This window comes from Vulpes lagopus, chromosome 14 (assembly GCF_018345385.1).
Source record: "Vulpes lagopus strain Blue_001 chromosome 14, ASM1834538v1, whole genome shotgun sequence".
In the NCBI taxonomy this organism is placed as follows: domain Eukaryota; kingdom Metazoa; phylum Chordata; class Mammalia; order Carnivora; family Canidae; genus Vulpes; species Vulpes lagopus.
Genome location: NC_054837.1, coordinates 29658085 through 29672800, shown reverse-complemented (window position 1 = coordinate 29672800; position 14716 = coordinate 29658085). Strand labels below are relative to the sequence as shown.

Here is a 14716-nt window from a genome sequence, read left to right as displayed (position 1 = left end):
AAGCCTGAGGCGGGCTCAATCGCATGACCCTGCTATCAGGACCTGAGGAGAAACTGGGAGTCCACACTTAACTCACTGAGCCACCCATGCACCCCAAGAGCTACATTTCTGTTTCCTAAGACTCCTATGATTCTTTTCCCCACTAGAATTAGAGCTGTTCTTTTTTTTTTTTTTTTTAGATTTTATTTATTTATTCATAGAGACACACACACAGAGAGGCAGAGACACCGGCAGAGGGAGAAGCAGGGTCCATGCAGGGACCCTGATGTGGAACTTGATCCTGGGACTCCAGGATCACGCCCTAGGCCAAAGGCAGGCACTAAACCTGCCCAGGGATCCCTATTTTTAAGACTTTTTAAAAAGAGAAATTATAGTTTCATAGCAAAATTGAGAGGAAGATACAGAGAATTGCTGTATACGCCTTGCCCCGACTAGCCCCATCATCCACATCCTGCATCCAGGTGGCGTGTGTGTTACGACCTTTGAATCAACATTGACACATCACAGTCTGAACCCTTCTACTGTATGTCAGATAGTAGAAATATTTATTCCCTTTGTACCTTAGGAGCACTTTAGCAATAGATAAGTAATTTTGTCTCTGTGTATCATAAAGTAATTCATTAGTGTGTTTTCTAAAACATTATTGGGGTTATCAGCCCCCATACATGTGAATGCTGCATGCTGGTTGATCGCCCCGGCTTACTGATAGAATTCACAGCAAACCAGTCATGAATTATAACCAAAAAATGATGCCTTTGCTTATAGTTCTTATTTCTTGTATTTAAGGTTTTTGTCACTGCTTTTATTGTTATTTTCTACAGGTATTTTCAGTGCCAACCCAAATATGGCTTGTTTGCTCCTGTGCACAAAGTGACCAAGATTGGTTTCCCTTCCACTACGCCAGCTAAAGCCAAGGCTGCTGCCGTGAGGCGGGTGATGGCGACCACGCCCGCCAGCCTGAAGCGCAGCCCTTCTGCCTCGTCTCTCAGCTCCATGAGCTCAGTGGCCTCCTCCGTGAGCAGCAAGCCCAGCCGGACAGGATTAGTAAGCCTCCCTCTTCTCACCGCATGCCTCTACCTTCCAGACACCATAGACACCTGCTGCTGTTGGACCTGCTTTGCTTTTGGAGCTATTAATTTGCCTCATACTAAATGTTAGCTGTAGCTTGCGGAGGCCCATTCTAGGTTTCATAAAACAAAGCTTTAGCAAGAAGACAAGTTTGGAAATAGAGTTTTGAACACCATTTCAGCTTCTTAGGGCCCTAAGATATACCAGTTCTTGCTGAGTCTGTAGTGACTACTGTGGAGTCTAACATATGGGATGATTTCTTTTCTCTGAAATTATTTGGGGCACAAGAATGACAGGAAAATTGGAGGGGTCCTTTTCCTCAATGACCTAGGTCTCTCTGACTTCAAACAATTTGAAGGACTAAAGTATTTTGAGAAAAGGCATGTTCTTAGAATTTCGGTAGTATGTTAGTAGAGTCTAACCCATGGAAAACCCTCAGTGTGTGAAGTGTTCCTGACTTGGGCCAGAGGACACAGAGGGGAACTATTGGAACTTGAAACGATGCTAGGAAAAGCCATGTCTTGTTTCTCTATCTCCTCTCCCTTCCACTTCCTTTCTCCTGCTTTTTCCCATTTAGATCAGTAAAAATAGAATCATCAGAATTAAAATAGGTAGTGGTGGCTCATTCTGTTTGTTAATGTGGTGTTTTATTAGGGTCAAAACAATAACTTCTTGGCTCATCTCCTGCCAGTAATTTTATTACTTGAAGTGAGGCAAATACTGTTTAGATTTGTAAGGCTGCTCTGTACTAGATCACTGCATTATAAGTAAACTACAGACAGGAGGGAGAATATTACATGGTGTGATCTGGAGTAAGGCTGTGGCCCCTGGTCTCATTTGCCATCCCTTCCGTGGTCCTCAGGTCCTCTGGGAAGAGAAAGGGGAGGAATCTTTCCTTCAAGTGTGGGGTGAGGGGGAGGAGTGCTTCTGTGCCAACCAACTGGACTTTCTCTTAAGTTCTGGTAAACTAAATACCTATTTGGACTTTTTCATTTTGCATATGAAAAGAAAGTCTAAATCTTCAGCAGAAAAATTACAAATGGACTTTGACAATAAAAGCTTGACAAGAACAATGACAGAAGTGAAGCCACCCCTCTTTGGACAAAGCCTCATTTAGCAAACTCATATGGACATCTAGTCTACTTCGCTAATCCAGGAGCAAGTACATAGAAGTGTCTTCTCTGGATTATGAATTCTTTCTTGAGTAACTTTTATTATGTTGTAGTTTTAAGTGTCTATCTCTTTGGAAGAGAATGAAGCACTCCCCACTCCCTCCTCTCTCTCCTCTCTCTCCTCTTTTCAGACCAGTTCGGATTCATTTTAGCTCACCTCAGTGAAGAAAAGTGACAAAAGAGAAAGTCTTCTTACCTTGTAAAACAGCTTGTTTTTGCAGATACAGTTTATTTTGGAGATACACCTTGTTTTTATAGAGAGTGGCTGTATTTTCTAAACCAAAAATCACCATAAAACAATAAGCCAAAAAAAAAAAAAAAAAAAAAAAACAATAAGCCAAAAACACAGAGGGTATGACTTCTAGAAATATATCTCCACAGCATAATCCCATGCATGTATATGAAAATGTCTAATGATTCTTTAATGCAGAATGGTCCTCTGGGAGAATTGAGCACAGAGGTGCCCAAACTCTTCTGATCTCCTACCACCTAAGTGCCTGTTATTTTGTCATAGTGCCCCTAGGCCAAAAGAAATAGCTAGAAGTTCTATTTATTAAGCAACTGGATCCAAGCAACTTAATATTTATGCTCTAGCAGTTTAGTAGCTGTCCAAAAAGAATGATATACATTAATTGAGAAAAAAATATTTTTAATTCAATCTTAAATAACCACACTATTAGGTTGTATGCTCCTGTTAGGCACTGCACATCCTTATCAGACCATGGAATCTTACTGAACAGTGCCACCCTCATTTCCTGTGACACATTGATTTCTTTTTCTACAGTACTGGTTTTTTGTCACAGCAGCAGCCAAAACCTAGCTTTGGGAAGACATAATGTTACTGAGAGGAATGTAGTACAGTTGCCTCAAGCTGGTAGTTTGTATGGTGTCTAACAAGTGTTGCTGTGTTTCCCTGGAAATTTGAAAATATTCCACAGTGCCCAGTGATTGTGCTGTAGGGCCCTAGGGCATCTCTGTGCAGGCAACCTCAGATTTAGTACATTCAGGAAGAAATGTTAATACGAGAAAGTATAATTTTAACCATAAAAATTATTAAAAGAGTATCCTTCCTCCCATATGTTTAATTTAAGAAATTTTACTAAATAGAAACAGCAAAGGACAATTTGGGTTTGATTGTATTCCTGTACTCTTATGGTTGTCAAGTTGCCTATTTTTTAAAACGATTTATTTATTCATTTCAGGGGGAGGGGCAAAGGGAGAGGGAGAATCTCAGGCAGACTCCCCGTTAAGCACAGAGCCCAGGCAACCCTGGTGGCTTAGCGGTTTAGCACTGCCTTCTGCTTGGGGTGTGATTCTGGGGACCCGGGATCAAGTCCCATGTCGGGCTCCTTGCATGGAGCCTGCTTCTCCCTCTGGTTGTGTCTTTGCCTCTCTCTCTGTGTGTCTCTCATGAATAAATAAATAAAATCTTTCAAAAAAAAAAAAAAAAAACACATACACACAGAGCCCAATGTGAGGCTCCATCTCAGTTTTGATATGATGACCTGAGCCAAAACCAGGAGCTCAACCAGCTGAGCCTCCAGGTGCCCCTCAGATTGCCTAACAGTTGATTGATGGCAGATCTTCACTCTGCCTCCTGGAGGATGGCTCAGGCTGATGAAGGGCATTGAAGTGGCAAAGGAGGCTCTGATTACAGGAGATGAAGGCAGGGCCCACTCAGTCTAGATCCAACCATCTGGTCTCTACCTCAATGGCCTTGGACAAATGCATGCCAAGGGATGAGGCCTTTCCTAAATTCCCTCCCAACCCTTGGAGTCTTGCTTGGAAGAATGCTGTTCAGCTTGTCCCCGTTACCCATTACCATGAGAGGAGGGCCTCAGGGTGGAGGAATCTGTATGAGAAACAGCAGAGTAGCAGGGGACCCCGGACAGCTTTCTTTCTCCACCTTTCTCGCCACTGCCTTTCTGCCCCATTTCTTAATTCCCCTCTCTTCTCTTCCCTCCTCCCCTCCTCCTCCTCTTTCTCCACTGGTTGTTTTCCCCTCTTTTTACTTCTCTCCACATGTCCTCTGTCTCCCTTTCTCTTATGCGTGTGTGTACCTGCACGCACAAAAACACACTTTTGAGGGTGGATAGAATTTCCCTCTTCATAAATGTCTCTGGTGATTGGGATTCAGGTCCTCAAGTTCTGGATTCCTGGGTGAGATCTCCTGTGCCTTTCATTTGTTTAAAAGTTTTTATTTAAATTCCAATTAGCTAACATACAGTGTTATGTTAGTGCCAGGTGTATGATATAGTGATTCAGTGCTTCCATCACCCGGTGCTCTCAGGACAGGTGCTCCTCTTCATCCCCATTACCTGTTTGCACTCATCCTCCCTCTGGTAACCATCCGTTTGTTCTGTAGAGTTAAGAGTCTGTTTCTTGGTTTGTCTTTCTCCCCTTTTTTCCCTTTGCTTATTTGTTTTGTTTCTTAAATTCCACATATGGGTGAAATCATCTGGTATTTGTCTTTCTCTGGCTGACTTTGCTCAGCATAATACCCTCTAGTTCCATCCACATCATTGCAAATGGCAAGATTTCATTCTTTTTTATCTGTGCCTTTCATTTTGAAAGAAAGATGAAGAAAATCCTGACAAAATCCAGCTTTTTAATCCATAAAAGGAAGGTTTATGACTCCAGGGGTGACCTCTTGGTTACTTACTGGTAGTTAGAAGCTTTAAGAGTGGAAGAAAGTCTCCACCTCAAGTCTGAGGAGCAAAAGACTGGTCAAAACATCATAACAACAACATCACTATTAATGAACCTTGGGGAGAAATGGAGCTTAGAGAAACTTCTTAACTGGGTTCTCTGAGATTTTTCTAGATTCTGACAAGGCCCTGTCAGCTGAGCTCAGGGTACCTTTGATTGGAGCCACTTATTCTCCTTCCAAACATCTTTCTGATTGTCCCATGACCTCTTATGTTGATGTGTTATTTGTGATAGCCACAATCAGGAGGCCCATGCTGTCCTGTTTCCTTGATGACAAGCTTTTCCTAATAATTGGCAAGCTTGGGAGCTGGGACAGCACTTTTGCTTTGCTGAGGAGATGCCTGCCGTGCATGCCTCACGCCCTCCTTGCATCCCCGAAAGCATCATCGCCCTTCACTTCTTTAACTTTCCTTTGCAGTTGACTGAAACCTCCTCCCGTTACGCCAGGAAGATCTCCGGCACCACTGCCCTCCAGGAGGCCCTGAAGGAGAAGCAGCAGCACATTGAGCAGCTGCTGGCTGAACGGGATCTAGAGAGGGCGGAGGTGGCCAAGGCCACAAGCCACGTGGGGGAAATAGAGCAGGAGCTAGCTCTGGCCCGGGACGGACACGACCAGGTGAAGTCTGCTGCTGACCTTGTTTCAGAGGTGGTGATGGGTTCTAAGATGACCTTGTGGAGATGGTGGTGCTTTCTAACTCGAGGGAAAAGGCTGAGTGGCGAACCTGGTGCTTGGAGCCAGGGAGCTAGTCTTGGGAGCGCTGAAAATGAGTAGAAATGTCTTTGCTGGGCTTGTTTGAAGCTGTGACCTGGGGTACCACTTTGTATTGTTAGATGAAGTTTTGTTCTTCTTGAGCCTACCTTAGTCTTTCGGTCTTTACATCCAGGTCTTTTGGCCTGTGTCAGGGGAGCTTGTTTACTAGGACCTTACCAACGACTGCAACTCCTGTTTTGTAGATTATCCTTTGTAAGAATTTCAGCTTCAAAAAAGATGAGTGTTGTTTTAACATTGCTCTCTTTTGTTGTAGTGCTGTGGTTTTTCATCCTCCAGTTTCCAGGATTGCGGCTGAGAAGTAACCTATTAAAGATCATAGAAAGCATTTCAGTTGTAAAAGTTATAGAGTCTTAGCTGTAGCTACTTAGCTGTAGCTCTCTGGAGGCAACCCTGGGCCTGTGTCTGGGTCAGAGAGAGGTCACTCACTGACACCCTTGCCTTTCCCAGCATGTCCTGGAATTGGAGGCCAAGATGGACCAGCTGCGAACAATGGTGGAAGCTGCTGACAGGGAGAAGGTGGAACTTCTCAACCAACTTGAAGAGGAGAAAAGGTGATCTCAAATTGTTCCCTTGGTGCAAGTGTGGCCTTTTCTTTTTAAACAATCTTAGGAAAACTTCTCATTAAGGTGCTAGCCCTTAGAACCAGAGGAATGATTGTGTATTCAGTGGAAATTAAGTCTTCGTACTGCCTGAGGAGGGTTTGTATGGATTTGACTGTTTTTTAGGAAGTTTGGAATCTAGACATACCCTGCTTTGTTTAACAGCTATTTATTGAGCCCCTGCTATGTGCCAAACATCCTTGTGAGAATGGCCTCAGTGTCATGAGATTAATTCAAACCCTGTTTCTACCTGGAACTATTTTTGGTGAGAGGACATTGTGGGTGCAAGTTACTTCATGTTTGGGAAATACCTTCCATGTATCTAGTAAAACTGAATTATGTCTGGTGAGTGATACAGGGTCCCTGTCCTTGAGAAACTCAGTATGATGAGGAAAACAAAACTTCTGAGTGAAGCAGTTAGAGAGCATTATCCAGGTCAGGATGGAATCAAGTGCTAAATTGTGTGAAACAGAGGAAGCAAGTTTGGTTCTTCTTGAGGCTGTGAACCAATACGATCTCTGAAAGAGGTGTCTGCATGGAAAACCATTGGGACATTTCTGGGTAATGGGACATGTGTCCTCAACTGCGTTTAATGCCATCTTCTGTCCTTCCTGGTGGCAGTGATTTAATTCCATAGCCGTATGGTCTGAGTTCAGGACAATCAAAGGTGCTGTTGTGGTAAGGGATATATAGTGGAGGTATATAATACAGTCTTTTACCAAGGAAACTATTTTCTCACTAGAAAGAGAAACACTACACATAGGAAATTCTGTTCTTGGGAAATTCTCTTTGTATCTTAAAAATGGCTACAAATAAATGAAAGATAGTAACAGGCCTTTGTAGGACCTTCTGAGTGCCAAGGTACCAGTACCATTTGCTTTGGTTCTTAAGCCAGCTCTTGGTCTGCTGACTGCTGGGCCAGAAAAATGTCCTCCCGTTTCAGGCTCACCCTCCAGTGAGCTAGAGGGTTGTAAATTATTTATGATTATATTTCTGATTCAACAGAGTAGACATTTTCTTAACTTTGCCAGAAATGCTAGTGAGTTCGACAGTTTTGGTTTCTGCAGACAAGTTACGAACTTTGTCCCCTTTTCTTCCTTACACTCCATTTTGTGAAGAGTTACAATCTGGAGGTTATCTGGATTTTGTAAATCTTTAGGATATCTTATTTCATTGATTGAAACCCAAACCCAAAACAGAGATTTTTAAAATGTGAAAAAAAAAAAAAAGTGACTCAAATTGTTCATAACTTTATTCTCCCAGTCTTGGAACAGGTACTAGTATTATCCTTGGGCTTTCTGTGTGGGTGGCCTGCTAACCTCACCCTAAAATATCTGACCTGGGGTGATATAAAGAGATTTGTTTTCTTGCCACTTTCCCCTATGTTCTATAATTGGAAAGTAGAAATTACAGACTTGAAATCTCAGAACCTGTTTTTGTGATAAACCTTTTCCCTTTAGGCTGGTCCCATCTTGATTAGATTCACTCTGCTGGTTGTGACCAAGGAAACCAGGTGGTTTTTTTTCAACTCTCACCTCATGCCTCCTGGAATCAGTACCTGGATTAAACATTGGAAGCTTCCTAAGTAGAATAGAGTTCTTAGATTTATAAGCCAGATGCCTAAAATTGCATTTCTTTCTTTTCTTCCACCATCATCTGTTACATTCACCAGGGTATTGATTATGGATCCTTCTTTTGGTAAGGCACATGTGTTCCTTGGTTGCTTAAATGCTCTGTTTCAATTTTATTCACAGGAAGGTGGAGGACCTGCAGTTCCGGGTTGAGGAAGAATCCATCACAAAAGGAGATCTTGAGGTAAAACCCCTCCAGCTCTCTACAGCTTTCATGGGTACTAGCATTCACAGATCTGGATAAGATCATTGTGCCAGAACAGGCAGCAGAGGGAACGGAAGGAGCCCCAGCCAGCCTCGGGCTGTGGGCGAGGTTCCAGCTCAGGTGCCAGAACCTGTCCATGGGCCTGGGTCTGTCATGTCCTGACTCCAGGGACCCTGTTAGGTTTTTACTACTTTCTTCTTGCACTTCAAAATTCACAACCTTAATGGAGTTAATCAAGTCATAAATCTGGCAGTGTGTCCAAGTGAGACTCTAGATGTTCCTCTGATGATCAGAAATGGCCTTGTAAAGAGCATTTTTAACTTCATCATAATTGTTCCCAAAAAGTTATTTTGCTTTATCTCAGCTTTGCTTTTCAGTTGAGCTGGATAAATTTTTTATAACCTTGTAGAAGGAATAAATACATGTTCTGGTAATTGATTTTTTTAAAAGTAATTATCTGAAGAAAAAACAAGAGCCATTTGTATTTCAGCTTCTTTTACTTCTATGGCATATTTTACATTCATAGAGATTTCCTTTAGCATCAATTTCTCATCTTTTAACAACTATTCATACTAGTTTAAGTGGATGACAGATTTAAATGATTTTGATGCTTTTTAAACCACTGCTAGATATATGACAAATATAAATTATTAAATTATTCAAATTTTGCAGATTTTTGGTACTTTAATCCGTAATATTTTAGGAAAAATTGTACTTGCCTGTGCAGTTCCTAGAATATACACTTTTGCTGCTGTTACCAGTTTAGAGCCTGTTGGCGGCCCACACCATGCTTCCATTTCAGAGGCCTTTCCAGATAGGAACTCTGATCCCTTTGGAAATTGTCTTCATAGTCAACAGAGAGTAAGGAAGGCATTCTTCAAGTTCTAGTTTTATAAGGCCTAGAATTTAATGGATTATTCATAATTCAATAGTTCCCTTCTTGGCTCATTTCATATATAGTCACATCCCTTTAGTTGACTTTCGTGTTGTTTTCATCCATTTAAAAACACCCCAAAGTCTCATTAGAAGTTTCATATCATCAACTGATTCATGTGAGACACAGCCAAGGATGTTCTGGGGAGGAGTGAGTGAAATCTTCCCATCAGCACTAGGCCAGTGTACTCTGTATGGTATAATCTTTTGAAATTAATCAGAGTTAGGGTTATTTTGAAACCCTATCACATAATCAAAACTTTAGTGGAATCTCTCCTTTTGTTGTTGCTTAATTTTTTTATTTTTTTACTAATAGCAAAAGAGCCAGATTTCTGAAGATCCTGAGAATGTAAGAGGGCACTTAACTGTGTGGAGATTTCCCTTGTTAACACAGATTGATGACAGATTAAAATGCTTATTGATATACTCAAATACTAACTCCATAATCTGACCGGAGACGTTGACCTTAATATTTCTGTGCATGTGGCTTTCAAAGCAATTATGTTTGTATCCTGAAAAAATTGTATCTAATGACTAAGCTGTGTAAATCCATTTATTGAATGCATAAGCAAATGTTTGCTTTCTGGAGAATTTTGCCAACAAGAAGGAAAAAGGATTTTGTCTGGGGGCCTGGCCTCCTTCACTTAATTCATAATGCCTTCTCATTTTAATGGAATCATTCCAAAAAAGATGATAGCTAACGGAAACATAAAACATGCAAGATGAAGGAGTTAGAGAAATTCTGTGGGCAAGTTTACCCAAGTGGTCTAATTTCATTCCCTTGAGAGCAGAAGGGCATGTTGGGGGCCATTGCCTTTTTGTGAGTGCCCCCTTCTGGCCAGTGCCCGCTAGTGCATGTGACCAGAAATACAAGCATCTGCGTGTTGGGGCTGCAGTATTTTCCCTGAGTTGGTGAAACTAGAGACAAGCATTCTTCAGTGAAGACACTATGTGCTTTAAATTTATTATTATCGAAGTGAGATTTTTCTAGTAGCAGTGCTACCAGGCATGTAGGTATTTTTTTTTCCCCTTGTCCATCTGATGAAGATCAAATACCCAGCTCCAATCTCACCTAAGTAGCCTCCATAGCCTGGTTCCTCCTGGCACACTGCCAGCTGTAATGCCAGTTGAAAGAAACCTCAAAACTTCTGGTTTTGTTTTACCACATAAGAGAGTAAAATTAAAGCAAAGATTTTTCTTCCTACTGCTCCCTGGCAGCTGACATAGACAACTTAAGGCCGAACTTGTAAAAAGCCTCCGTTCTGAAGGTTTCCTTTTTGTGAAGCTACTTCAGTGATCTGGGTCTCTTTCTCCTCCCAAAACAGGCTCCCTCTGCACTCATGTCAGTCTGCATGGGGATCTCCCTCCTGCCTTTCTTGTATGCTTCTCGCAGAGCCTTTGCTTTCCCTCCTAATCCCTTCCCGGGACCTTCCTCTCGGGATGTTCTGTCTTACTGTAAGAAAGGAATACTTTTAAAAGGAGGGTAGTCCTGCACAGTGTGACATTTTTATCATATACCGTGGCATGGAAGTGGATCACTAGTTCCCTTGCTGGTGATTGCTCAGATGCAGCCGTAGAGTCCCAGATGGTTTGTATGCATACCCGCCAGCAAGGAGGGATTGTGGTCATCTGGAACATCTTGGAATGGGAAGAAGATCACACAACCCTTCACCCAGAAGACACTGAATTCAGTTTCAGGAGGTGAAGAAAGATTATGTTGCCTTTTGCTTTTTACTCCTAGTTTTAGATATCAGTTCTTGAGGCTGTGACCCCAATTATGTAGATCTGGATTAGATTCTTGTAAAAGCAGATAAATTAAACATGTTCTAAGGCACATAAGGACCAAGGGGACTGTCCAGACTGTTAGGTCTTGGGTTTTATTTCATTATTTTTGTTGAGTGTAAAGAGCTGAAGCAGATGATGAAATTTAAAATTTTTTTTTTCACTTTTGAAATATTTCACGATGGTTTATATCTGGTTCACAAGCATAGTGACCTCTTTTATGTGTTGAAATCCCTAGAGGACCACTGGAGTCATTAAAAGATGTTTATAACTTAAATAATCCACCTTCTACTTAAGCTGTGCACTACTTTCTGTTACTTTGTTTAGAGTTTGTTGTCATTTCCGCGTTGCTCACATTTGTCCAGACACAGATATGACCAGTTAGAACCAGAAAATACTTAAATTAATATAAGTGACTAGAAGCTGCTGAGAGTAGCTCTGTCCCTAGGTTTGATCACTTGGTTCTGCTGCTAACCTTTTGATTGGGGGAGGTGGTGGGGAGAGAGGTATGTTTAGACAGATTATTCCCATGAATTAAGATCATGCTGTTAGAGGTTACTTTCTGGGTTCTCCATCAAGTTACATCTGAGTTAAGTGATGATGGGGAGTCTCTGAAGTTTTAAAACACAGAATCTTTATCAGCTCCTTTTGCATGGAGTTCAAACTAAATGCCTTTGGCCTGAGTCACCCATTTCCCACTCCTGAGATGATAATTACTTCATCCTGGGCTGGAAAAAAATGAACCCTTCACCAGCTCTAAACTCTCCTGAGCTGAGTCTCAGAGATGGAAGCTATCAAGCATAATTGTTACTGAATTTTCCCATGTAAATATGATCCCCTCCTTTTTTCCCTTAATGACACCTAGTTTTTGGAAAACCCACTGTTGGAAGGAAACTAGGGGATCGGGAAATGTTAAGAATGCCAGACCCTTTTTGTTCATCTCAGCAAAGGCCACTGGTGTGATTTCCTCAGCTCTAGTTTCTGGATTCCCTTCCTTAGGCTGAACACTCCATGCTTGTTCACATCAAATTGTACACCATAGCACTGGAATCTGCCCTAGGGACTTACTGAATACTTGTAAGATTTATGACATTGTATTTGCCATATTTAGGGGATAGCCATGATCATTTTGAGGGTCGATTTACTTGTTAAAGTCACCGAGTCAGTTACATACACATTAATGTCAAATGGCTGTTGTGGGGAGGGGGCAAATGATAGTTTAGAGGAATATTAACTATTCTAATTTGTGCTGATCAACCTCACTTATCAATATAACTTATATTTGGCTGCACGCATCTGACACTGCTCATCCCGCCACATGTGTTTCCACTTTGTCTTTCTCAGTAGACTAGCTCGTGTCCCCTGCCCACCTCATCCTGTCATCCATAGCATTCATCTGCACCCCCAGCACCCCCATCTCAGCCCATCCTCTGCCCTTCTCCATTTCCCTTTTTGTTCATCCTTTGGCGGAAGGTACTGGTGGCTCAGCCTGCATGCCGCTCTCTCTCCTCTTGTGCTGGCATGTCATGGTGGCACTGTTGTGTTCTCTTCCTCTTCCTTTTTACTAACAGACGCAGACCAAACTGGAGCATGCCCGCATTAAGGAGCTTGAACAGAGCCTGCTCTTTGAAAAGACCAAAGCTGACAAACTCCAGAGGGAGTTAGAAGACACTAGGGTAATGGTTTTCACTGTTTAATGAAGCAGACCCGTGTATGTGAATGGTGACGCCTCGGGGGACGTGCCTTGCAGTTGTCCTGAGCCTTGACCCAGTGGTTCGACCTGGGTTTGGTCTTGGTGCTGTTCAGGTGCTCATGAGCGTAGACTGATGGGTAGACACAGATGTTTCATATCAAATCTTTTGTCAAAGGTAAAGACTCATTCCTTTGGTTGACTCAACCAAAATCAAGATCGGAAACCCTACACCTGTGTATAGACTGCATGGACATCCACAACCACATTTGAGGCTCTTTGTAGTAATACCTTGGAATACATTTCTCCAGTTTTGCCACAAGCAGTCAATTGTCCTCTTGTTCTCATATTCTCAGTGTCAGGGGTTTCTGAATAATTTTTTGTTACTGTTTACTTCACCTCTCTCTTCCTGCCTTCTTCCCTGACCTTTTGGGGGAATTGAAACACTGGATCTTTTGAATGAGAGTTAAGGACTTTCATCTGAATGACTTTTTTTTTTTCTTGATACCTGATCTGTCTTTGCATTTCCCTCCTTTCTGTCACCAGTAGATGAAAATCTCAGTGATCAGGAGGGAAAAGTGCTCTGAGAACAGAATGGCTTCCTGTAACCCCAGCTCACTGTCTCTGGCCCTTGGAGCCAATGCATCAGTCACGTTTTCACTTATTTATGTACTAAAGCACCTATACAGTGCTTATTTGGTGCTGGACACTATTCTGAGCATTGCACCAGTATTAACTTACTTCATCTCACCTAAACCAAGGGAGGTGGTAGCAGTGTCCCCATTTTACAGATGAGGTTGAGGGATGGAGAGATTAAATAATTTGCCCAAGGTTACACAGCTAATAGTCACAATGCAGTCAGGATTTGTATCTAGAACTTTTGGCCCCAAAGTCTGTGCTCTTGACCACCACAGGGTAGAGTCTCTCTATTATGGAGGTAGTTCTGTGCTAAAACATTTAATAAATAATCCAACTCATTTACATATAAGAGGACGTGTATGTACATATATCTTTTAAATCACAAGTTTGACTGTCAGTGGTTAAATTGCCCAGATCCTTAACTACAAAATTTCAGAAATTACTGTCTCTGATCAAATTTGATATCCTGATTTTTTCTTTTGAATTATTGTATTTGTAGAAATTTCTTTTGTTGAGAAATCATTGACTGATCTAAAAATCTAGATAATTAATTTTTCTTCTCTAAATCATAAGCTTTTTTTTTTTTTTTTTTTAAGAAGAAAGAAAATGTTCTCAGTTGGCCTCAAAAGTAAAGGTATCTCCTGTGTATTTGGTAAGGAAAAAATCCTGGTAGTTTGGTAATGTTTCTTTGTTACCTGAGAGCCAATGACTTGATCTGGGAAATACAAGGGACTGATGATAAGATTGGGTTCTTTTACTGGAATAGCTGTTGAAGCAAGGAGATGTATACGTATATCTATCAATACGTATTTTTTTAACCTGTGAACTCCTCCCATGTACCTTTGTCAGCAAACAGCTTGGATAGATGCCCTTTTTTATTTGTTTTTTTCTTCTCTGCGGGTAAGAAGGCATCTATTCATAGCATGGTTTATCCAACTATTCCAGATTCAGGTTGTGTCCTTTCTATAAGAAATTAATGCCTTCTGTTGATCCTCACTCTTGGCCAAGTGTGAAACCAGCCCATGAATCACTTGTGTTTCCTATCACCTACCTTCCTTTTAAGAAGTGCTTTAGAATTCCTTTGAGCCAGTATGTCCAGTTCATGAGCAAGGTGTTTACTACTGCAGAAAAGTCGCAAGAGTAAGATACCTCACTCTGGTGGGAGAGGCAGACACAGCTTTGCTTGAAGGCAAACTTTGGGAAGTAAAACAAAAAATGGAAGAGCTATAGAAATGCTACAGTATAATCACGCTATTCTTTTTTTCACTTATTTTTTACTTGACATTGACTAATAAAGACCTCTTGTCCTATTGGATTTATTTACATTCTAGACCTTGCAGTGTTGGGGTTTATTAATGTTTTAGACCTTACTTTGGGGATCCCTGGGTGGCACAGCGGTTTAGCGCCTGCCTTTGGCCCAGGGCGCGATCCTGGAGACCCAGGATCGAATCCCACGTCGGGCTCCCTGCATGGAGCCTGCTTCTCCCTCTGCCTGTGTCTCTGCCTCTCTCTCTCT

At 41.7% G+C, this 14716-nt stretch overlaps 1 protein-coding gene across 7 annotated transcripts in view; it reads left to right on the top strand.

Moving 5' to 3' along the window:
* Window positions 1-14716, top strand: part of CLIP1 (CAP-Gly domain containing linker protein 1) — a 122914-nt gene that overhangs the window by 56528 nt on the left and 51670 nt on the right. For 4 of the 7 annotated variants that reach the window (XM_041728369.1, XM_041728366.1, XM_041728368.1 and 1 more), the window contains exons 5-10: window positions 822-1044; window positions 5368-5565; window positions 6169-6272; window positions 8075-8135; window positions 9406-9438; window positions 12443-12547. In XM_041728369.1, coding sequence (XP_041584303.1) covers window positions 822-1044; window positions 5368-5565; window positions 6169-6272; window positions 8075-8135; window positions 9406-9438; window positions 12443-12547 — 724 coding nt within the window. The remainder of the gene's footprint in view (window positions 1-821; window positions 1045-5367; window positions 5566-6168; window positions 6273-8074; window positions 8136-9405; window positions 9439-12442; window positions 12548-14716) is intronic. The other 3 variants (XM_041728372.1, XM_041728371.1, XM_041728370.1) reach the window with 2 other exon arrangements.